The 9,963-nt window shown below is 39.0% G+C and overlaps 1 protein-coding gene across 2 annotated transcripts; it reads left to right on the top strand.

Moving 5' to 3' along the window:
* The first annotated feature begins 632 nt into the window (after window positions 1–632).
* On the top strand, window positions 633–8,093 carry LOC108551405 (sodium-coupled monocarboxylate transporter 1). Of its 2 annotated transcripts, XM_017905550.1 has the most exons (16): window positions 633–847; window positions 1,649–1,676; window positions 2,926–3,128; window positions 3,257–3,416; window positions 3,494–3,559; window positions 3,842–3,893; window positions 3,966–4,033; window positions 5,781–5,932; window positions 6,008–6,148; window positions 6,234–6,458; window positions 6,525–6,708; window positions 6,787–6,873; window positions 7,012–7,181; window positions 7,377–7,535; window positions 7,607–7,718; window positions 7,786–8,093. In XM_017905550.1, the coding sequence occupies exons 3-16, from the start codon at window positions 2,941–2,943 to the stop codon at window positions 7,819–7,821; spliced, it is 1,800 nt and encodes a 599-aa protein (XP_017761039.1). In that variant the 5' UTR covers window positions 633–847; window positions 1,649–1,676; window positions 2,926–2,940; the 3' UTR covers window positions 7,822–8,093. The 2 variants fall into 2 exon arrangements, with proteins under 2 accessions (XP_017761039.1, XP_017761040.1); XM_017905551.1 differs by lacking the exon at window positions 633–847 and having other exon boundaries at window positions 1,273–1,651.
* Window positions 8,094–9,963: the final 1,870 nt, after the last annotated feature.

Genomic DNA, 9,963 nt, shown 5'->3' on the forward strand with positions numbered 1-9,963 from the left:
TGCCTTACGAGCGTTTGTAATTATCTATAATGATTATGATAAAATAATTTGTTGTAAACACTAATTCCTTTTCTTACTTTAATTTCCTTAAATTGTTTTAACTAAATTTATTCTACCTATTATGTAAAACCTACATCATCAACCAATGATATGCAAAGACGTACGAAAGTGCCATGTGCCAACAATGAAAAAAGCAACAGCAGCATGGGTAATATAGAAAGGCATATGGTTCGGAATTTGTGAGGTTATCGTTTCAATCTGAGATAGTAGAAATAATTTATACGTGTCATATTGCATATTTACTTGATATTATTTCATTAATGTTTGAAACAACGTGCCTTCGATAGAATTTGCATTTTATTTTCTCAGCTGCTTACTATGCTATGTTTACAAAAACTTTTGCTGATCATCAATCTCAAGTGGACCCTAGGTATTGATATACGATCCGATAAAATGAATTATACGTTTAAATTTTGGTTTCTGCTCGAATAAATAGCTGAATCAGTTATGTCTAGATCGAGGAAACCGGTTACTACATGTCGAGCCTCGAACTTCACGACAGTTGGTCGTTGATCACCGTACACGAATGTTGGCTTCGTTATTTTCCTCGTTTGATTATATTTATTCGCCGTATTATATTTTCGTGTTTTTATCAAAAATATTTTCATCGTGTAAGCTTTTTGTGTTCATAAGCTAACGGGAATACGTGTATTGACATATTAAGTCACTTAAGGAATAACTGCACTTTCTCATCGCGATTTCCGCGATCGTGATTAACGTTCTGTCATTCCTTGCATGAAAAGAACGCGTTCAATTACTTGGTCGATAGTTTCGAAATTATACTTCGGTATGTATATAAATCGGGACCGAATGTGTGCATATAAATTACGAGAAATTATATATTTTTTTCAATTGTTTCTTATATATTATATGACCGGATAGGTGTTAGTTTAAAATATTTGTGAAAGAAATTAGAAGTTTTATGACTCATCTCTTTGTTTCCCGTGTTGTACGAATATCAAGTAGTTTTTTTGTTTAATATTATTTAAATTGTATTCATATGTTTAAATTGGCTAATTGTATACGTTCTAAATATTTGAAAATATTCTTTAGAAGGTTTGGGTTAGGTTTGTTATGTTGAATTTTCGTATATGCGACTTAGAATATATTTTGTTTAATTCATTCGTTTAATTAAGTAGATCATTTGTACATTTTGTACATTTTACTCAAAAAAAATATCAGGTGCTTTCTAATATTTCTATTTAGAAATTAAAGAAAGTATCTACTAAATAAGAAGTCAAGAGGGAAAAGACGGGAGTCAGCACTGGAGAAATAAGAGATTAACCGCAATGTCAGCATTGGATAATTAAAAGAAGATATTTGTTTTTGTAACGTTACCGATCGTTGATGAAAATTCAGGTGTCCGTGACCGAAATATAATTAACATTCCTCGAACGTGCATCAATCGTGTTCGTGATATTCTAATGTGGTGAATGTGCAGAGAAGAGAAAAATTTGGACGTGCAAGACAACTACTAGTAGAGAGCTAATCATTACTAAATATAAGGGAAACTATTTATAAAATTTAATAAATAGTAAACGTTTATCAGCAATCGGTCTCTACTACACCTATTAATCGTTCATTTCAGTCGGTAATATCATTTACTCAACCTTCACGTATGTACTATTTTTATAATACATTGCATGTACTTGCATGTAGGCAGTAGTTGAAAAAAATAATTAAATGTTATCATGTGCCAAAAGACTATAACCTGACATGAAAAATGTGAATCGTGAATATAACATAAAAATGTTGTTTGCTGCAATTGTTAAAATGATCGAAGATGACGTCACAAGATAAAGAAAAATCAAATATAAATGGAACTCCGTTTCCAAGAAAAAGATACAAAAACTTACACATTGTTGTACTATATTTATACGACTGATTAACGTTCACATTCCTGAAATGGTTTATCATAAAATTCTTCTACGTCTTTTTCACTTCGTTTCCCAACGATCTACTAGCCCCTGACTATTCGTATTACCCGGTAACATGATACACAGTCTACTTTCTCGAATTAAAATTGATTTGTGTATAGTCCTGACATCTGTGAAAGATTGAGCGGTACTAATGCAAATAGCGCTAAATTCAAATGTCAAATGTTATGCAACTGCTGCTAATTGTAAGTATTTTATGCAATTACGACAATTTTATGAATGCCTTTATCGTATATAAAACTCCTCTATATTAAAGATCATATTGTCACGGAAAACTATTTACAATTACTTCGATTTCCAACTTGGGGTTAATAAATACGAAACTCGTATAAACGTATATTAATACGAAACTATTGGAAAGTTGGTTTACGTATATATGGGATAAAGTGATAGAGAAACGTAGTTGACTTAGATGTTATATTCGCGAAGAGCAACGTTTAGCAAGTTAACAAGCTTTATTGAAACACTAACAGCTGCAAGTTGCTTTAGGGTTATATGTCAATTACCAATTAGGAATACACACGAACTAGTTATGTGCATTAGTATTCCGCAAACTCATTGTGATCTGATGAACTTCAATGTATCACTTATATTCCATTAACACCATACACGTCGGTAAATTTCCTTCTTTAAAGACTATTGACACTCTATATTTAACTTTATCCTAGTGACAATAATTTTACTTAACTTCTCTTCGATTCCCCTATAAAATGTCTTCTTTACATAGCTTCGTTTATGAATACAAATGAATTTTTGTTATTGCATGTGATAGAATACCAATGGGAAGTGATGCTCGTGGAACATCCATTATGCGTGTGATAGCAGAAGCCATTAAGTTTTCATACGTGTTACTTGACTTCCATTACGCCTATTATCGGTGTTATCAAGCAAATCTGGCTTCATAAATCAGGTTTTCGTTCGCTTGCAGCTTCCCGGGGCCAGAATGCTGGAAACACAGGAGAGAGGATACTTTCATTGGGCAGATTGGCTGGTGTTCGCGTTGATGCTCGCCGTATCCGCCGCCGCAGGATTATGGCATTACAGGGGAGCACAGAAGTCGAGCACGGAAGATTATCTCCTAGGAGGAAAGAGCATGGCTCTCTTTCCCGTATCAGCTTCCCTCGTCGCCAGGTAGTCTTTTCTTCGAATCTTTCTAATTGCCATTGAGTTAAGCTATGAGAATTTTCATCGCGATTCATCGACGCTTGCCGCGCAAAAATACTTCGTATCTTTCCTAACCAAATTTTTCATCCTTGCAGTTTCATATCCGGCGTAACAATCCTTGGAACACCCGCAGAGATATACAATTTCGGGACGCAATATTGGATCACTATTATTTCCATATTCTTCTCGGGCCTCGTCGTGGCGCTTATTTATGCTCCTGTTTTCGTTGCGCTCGGATTAAATTCTGTTTACGAGGTATATTTGCTGTATAAATATTACACAGCTACGTTTATAAAATATCCATGTGCTTTATTTTTGTGATTTCGTTGCAGTACCTGGAGATGAGATTCAGTCGCAGCGTTAGGATGCTTATTTCGCTGATCTTCCTTATCGACGTGGTAAGCGATATCGACGAATATTAAGCGTAATATTGGTTCTAAATTTCGTGTGATGTATCGTAACGTGTACACCAAATTTACGGCGTATAATCGAAAAACTAGAAACTTCGGGCGAAAATGATTCGTTATTGACATTAATTCGACGAAAGATTATATTTGTAACGAAGTTATGTCACGTTACGTTACGGAAACAGGAAACTTTAATTTGCCTCTCTTTGAGAATGGCCAATGGTACGTTCGATCCGATGTTGCATTAATAATATCGTAATAAACCAATTTTAGGTCCTTTACCAATCGATCGTGGTCTACGTCCCGGCGTTAGCGCTAAATCAAGGTATTGCGTGTTCGTATTATTCGTAATAGAATATTAACCGAATACTACTAAAATCTTCCTGATTAATTACAGTGAGCGGCATCGACGTACATTTGATCGGGATCATTGTATGCTTCATATGCGTGTTCTACACTGTTTTGGTAAGTCCGTGTCCTGCAAATTCATCATCACGTGCGTATAGTTTATCGGTCATTAATAAAACGATACAGTCTTTTTCAAGTATTCTTTTCTCGTTGCTCGAATAATGTCACGTTAAATTCGCGACTACTCGCGGTATCACGGTCAATATTCAATTCCGATTACTCCGACTTTTCCAAAATTCAATAACTTGCGTTATCCGTATATTAATAAATTCGACTTCGCTCCATGAGCATCTCGGTCAAAGGAATTCGTATAGATATCGAACACGTAGAAAACTGTGTGTATGCTGTGGCAAAAAAAATTCTGGGGTCACGTATGTGAAGTTAAAAATACTCGCGCAACACGAGGCAAGGACACGTAAATTCTACGAGCCATAAAGCTTGCATATCTGCACGGTGTTTCGTGCGAATGTTTTTATTGCTCTTCTTTTCCCTTAATAATAGTTTCACGAAGCCTTGATGCTCGATTAGTTTTGTTTATACACTTTCAAAGAGAAGCTAAATTAAACTCTGCAACTAATAATGTTATATTTATGATTAAGCGTCAGTGTATCAGAAATTACGCGGTGGTGTTACGAAACTTGCAAGAAGATTCTCACCCGTCCTACAGTGACCTTAAGATGATCCTGAGTGGTCTGCTAATAACCAGGACATGACATTGAACCAACTTAGAAATAGCGTTAGTATTTTCTTTCATGACCTAGATATCTTCACTAAAAAAAGCTCTCACATTCTACGTAATCACAGATATACATGTATACATATATACTCGATGCTACAAGTGACTCCATATTTTACGATTAAACGGCAAGAAATGCGAATCACCAGGAATACTCAGCGAATACCTTACTAGAAGCCAAAACGACAATAACGATTCAGAAGCATCGAGGCCTGAGCTCGTTGAACGGATTTTATTAGGAGAACGCGATCGCGTTGAACGATCATGACGAAGCGGATTCATCGTGGACCCTCGAGAAGTTAACAAGATGTACCGCGGTGACGGAATACACGTAAAACGAGCGTAGAGCAGACTAGAAGTCAAGTCTCGACCGGCTGACTCGGCCTAGGTATATGCGAGCTAATTTTCCAAGGACGCCAGTTCAGCGAATTCTCCCGGGGATAGCTGGAGTTCCTCGGACGGGAGGACGCCGGTAGCTGGTAGGAAACAATTTTCGGTGGACAATGCCGCGAAGAATCTCTCACGCGGACCCGGCTACTGGAAATGTTTATGGACGGAAACTGAAAGCTCGACAATGGCCCGGCGGAAACAATGGCGCGGAGCACGTCGAGTGCTCGTTCCCCGTGGTAGCAGATCACAAAGCCAGCGCCGAAGTGATTAATCGCATGCTCGCGCGCGCTTGTAATTATTCAAGCAATTTGTTGTAGCCCGCGAATTAATGAAAATTTATCGCGGCCCAGTGACTCTTTGGAAATTTGTTTATTATCACCGGCTGCTTTCGCGCGTCTACAAGCTTGTCCTTAACGATCACATCCACCGGGACTGTAGCCCGCTTTTTCGTGCGACCTTCGAGAGGGTTCTTCCGTATAGTTGATGGTTCTTGTTGTTGCGGTAGAGGAACTTTGCGTAATGACGCTTTACAGCCGAGGGATACGCTACTTTTTTCTAGTTTCAAGTGTAACGATGGATGAGACAGAATTTAATGAAGGGGTAGTTAGTCCCGATTGTTCGTGGCTATTGATAGATACGTAGATGAAAGGTGGGTTAATTGGAGAATGTGATTACTAGGGTGGTATCAGGGCAGTAGTTTGGACGGATGCGCTTCAGGTTGGAGTCATGATTGCTGCTGTTCTAACTGTCAGTATACTGGGTACTTATCAAATTGGCGCCGCGGAAATATGGAAGAAGGCCCAGGACACCAATAGAATAGAATTCTTAAAGTAAGAAATATTCAACGTTATGTTAGAAAGCAGAATGAGTTCATGCCGTGTTACTTTATCTCTTCTCATTTACAGTTTTGACCCGTCTCCTTTCACAAGACACACGGTATGGACTGTGTTAATTGGATCGTGGCTTTACAGTACCGCATACATAGCCGTGAATCAAACTATGGTTCAGCGGTATAGGTCGTTAAAAGATCTGAAAACGTCCAAACTGTAAGTGAGTACGCCATTAATTTTTTGCAGACGTGAAACAGGTAGTATAGCATTTGTATGTTATCTATTGCACATGTAATTTCAGATCATTAGCGATATTTACTATCAGTATTATGTTATTCATATCATTGTGCTGCTGGTGCGGCCTGGTACTCATAGCCTGGTGGTTTCCGCCTAAATGTGATCCTAGAGCATCTGGTTTGATCACTGCCGATGATCAATTATTGCCCGCTTACGTAATGGAAATTGCACAGCATTTACACGGGATACCAGGTCTTTTCATTGCCGGAATTTTTGGAGCAGCTCTCAGGTAAGTTCCATATATTCATTCTTATTGTATTTCTATTTCCTTATATCCTGTTTTGTTTCGTTTTAGTACCCTTTCTGTGGGTTTTAATTCAACAGCAGTGGTACTTCTAGAAGATTTTGTGAAGGGTTGCTTCGGTATGAAACCGAGTAACCGATGCTCCACTATTTTTGTAAAATGCGTGGTTGTTTTGCTTGGTTTCATAGCTGTTGGTTTGTTATTCTTGGTTGAGAAATTAGGAGGAGTTTTAGTTGTAAGTATCTCTTCAATGAACTTGTTTATTAGTTGCATATTTGTTGTTAACAACATATTGTCATATTTTTAAATGCAGATAACCGGAAGTCTAGCAGCAATTGCTGCAGGTACCTCTTTTGGAGTGTTCACGTTAGGTATACTCTTCCCATGGACAAATTCCAAGGTGAATTAATCATAAAAATTTAAAATTTACTTCCGCTTGCACATTCTTCCTTTGTACGCCTATTTAATTTGATATATCTCGCCAGTATGATCATAAGAAACAGATACAAAAATTAACAATTTCTGTTCCGTCCATTAGGGTGCGTTCGTGGGTGCTATTGTAGGATTCGTGATCGCTGGCTGGGCGAGTTTAGGTGCAAATTGGTCTATCGGTGCCGGGCTGCTAGTCCCTAAGAAACTTCCGGTGCCCCTTTCTCATTGCCCTAGCAATATCTCTGAAAGTTTCCTGAAGCAGTTTGATCGTCCGGAGTAAGTCAACCTTAGTTTCAACTGTAATTATTATGTCTTTCGTAATCAATTAAATCCTAAGTAGACATTAGTGTTATCGTTGAAAGATTAAGGTTTCACGGGAGACCAAAGACAAATTGTTCTATCACTTTACTTGAAACTGGATACGACATGGTATTATTATGTTACTAAACAAAATTCTTCTTCTCTTTCTAGCGAAGAAAATGTGTTCTCCTTGTATCGATTATCGTATCATTGGTTCACCGGTTTAGGCACGATAATTGTCATCGTCGTAGGTAATTTGATTAGTTGGATAACTGGTATTACGGATCCTTCCACCATTGACAAAAGATTGCTTTCGCCAATAATTCATTCGTGAGTTGATAATAATATGCATTTATTATTCGATGATTAAGGCAACTATTATAAAATTTCATACTTTTTAGTTTGCTGCCGAAACCTAAACAAGAAAATAGCGTTCATATTGAAAGTACTCCTGGAAATACCGAATTAGCCACGACAGCAAGTCTCTTGCTGTACGACTTAAAAAAGAAACGGGTAAATATTACGAAATAAATATTAAACAAATTGTTCGGCTTCAACAATTCTTTCGTTTCTGTTGCAGAGAAGTCAAAATTTTCCTAACGGCGTCACAACATAGTCCATGGATCATGTTTCAATAGTACACTGAACATTTACAAACAATGAAACTAAACCATTGCTATGCCGTTGGTACCGGTGCTCTGGATGGTTCAATATCGAAAGCAAAACTCTCGAATTGGGCGCTCGCTTCTCGTTCGAACCCTTTTCGGTACTTCTTTAGGTCTAGACACCATTGTAGACAATAGTGTTCGTGAATTGTTACAAGTCGTAGATCGACTTGTCTAATTAAACCAAAATCCACGTTTTTTATACGCACAGTTAATGAGATGCAGTTACTACACATTTATGAATAGTTTTATAACTTTTAGGAGATTTATAAAATAAATTTTTATATTATATTTTGTGAATCACGTGTGCTTTATATTACGACAGTCCTTTTTATTACAAGCCTCTTCCAGTTCTTCCAAGTTAACCCATATCAAATTATTTTGTAGAAAGTAACACTGTGATTCCCAATGAAAATGAAAACTTCTTAATTATCACAATCATCGCTATTAAATGATCATTCAGGGTGGAATAAAGTCAGCCCATAAACGCGTCAAGCTGCGTAAGAGAATCGCGAATGCGGAGAAGGACGGGTTTTGCCGGCAGGTCCGGTTGCTCCTCACACCGAGTTCTCTAACTGAGTTTGTTCGGTTTTCAAGCTTTGGTGATTCCCGACGGTGTCCGCCGTGCGGAAGGTGAGCGAGTCGATGGAGAAAGAGAGAAGAAGGAACAGAGAGAAGGACAGAGAGGGTAAACCAAGGGGAGCCAAGGCCCCGGGATATTAGCCGGCTTGTTAAGGGAAAGCCAACGCCGTCAAACGTCCTTATTAAGGCCACGCAAATAGCTGGTACGCTTCTCCGCGTTTATCTCTTGACTCGGCTTCCTGGAAATTCAATTTTCGCCTGGCCAAAACGCGCCTGGTCAAAAGCGGTGTCGTCCTCCAGTTCGATATTGTTCCTGCTGCTGATCGTCGAGATCGATATCTCCAGCATCGCCGCACAGTTTTTGCGCTGACGCTATTGACCTGCCTTGCTTGAATACCTGGATGAAATGACGATAGGTGACTCGGAACAGATTCGTTGAAGAAAGAAGCGGTTCATCGGTGAACGTTTCCGGGGATGGCTGATACTGTGACGCAATGGGTCGAAAGTTCAAGCTTGAAAGCTAGCGAAGACAGTGTTGTTGAAGAGTGTTATAATTGCTATCGGTCTGTATCGTTGTAATAGTCACCTATTAAAGATACTAATGAAATAGAAGTATCTGAAAATGATCCCTGCTTATTATAGTAAAAACCAGAATCTCAAACCTCATTTTCAGACTCTATCTATACGGTATCCACCAAGAAGACTATCTAATAATACAATTTTCGTGATTTGCCAGAAGATTGTTATGTCCTAGAATTTGTTTCCTTGAAAGTGGGTCTTTTTCTACGAGAAAGGAGTTGAAATACCTCATCCTATCCCCTGGGTCGAAGCTTAACGATCCTGAGTGCATTCTTTTTCTGGCGGTGCCGCGGGACGAAGGTGCGTGTTGAATGGGAGCGTAGCCGCGAATTGCGCACGGTGCATGCGAAGGTTTCATTAAGAGAAGCGTGCGACACGTAGCGAGGAAAAGAAAATTGCGAGTTGCGGGCCGCGTGCGGGGCTTTATTAAGCGCGCTTCATGCGCGATTTGCATTCGTCTGGGTCGCTGATAGATTCGAAATTCCCACGTAGAACGTGCCACGGTTATATAGGGTCGAGAATTCGAATCGGGACGAATACCCGGTGACGCCAGCTGAACGTACCTACGTAACCACGCGTGATTGTGTCGACGAGCGAAGCGGGTCGAACAGAGAACGAGAATAGTGATAAGGGATGTTGGGGAAACGGGTTGAAAGAGGAGAGGTAGTTGGTAGCGGTTCGAAAGGATAGATATAGCGAAAGACGAGTGAATATAAGAGAGAACGTGGATTTAAGAAGGGGGAAATGAAGCAGTCCCGTATAGTCAGGAAAAAGGACACGAAAATCAAACGGGTGAGGTGCAGTAACGATGGGGAGAGGGGTTAGAAAAGGTGCAAATGGGGGAGGGATGTGTGTTTCTAAAAGGAACGGGTAGGAGCGAAAATGTATGAATTTACTAGATAGGAAATGATAGGAACCGGGTTAAACGAGAT

The sequence above is a fragment of the Eufriesea mexicana genome, unplaced genomic scaffold, assembly GCF_001483705.2.
Source record: "Eufriesea mexicana isolate 0111107269 unplaced genomic scaffold, ASM148370v2 scaffold3953, whole genome shotgun sequence".
Taxonomy (NCBI): Eukaryota; Metazoa; Arthropoda; class Insecta; order Hymenoptera; family Apidae; genus Eufriesea; species Eufriesea mexicana.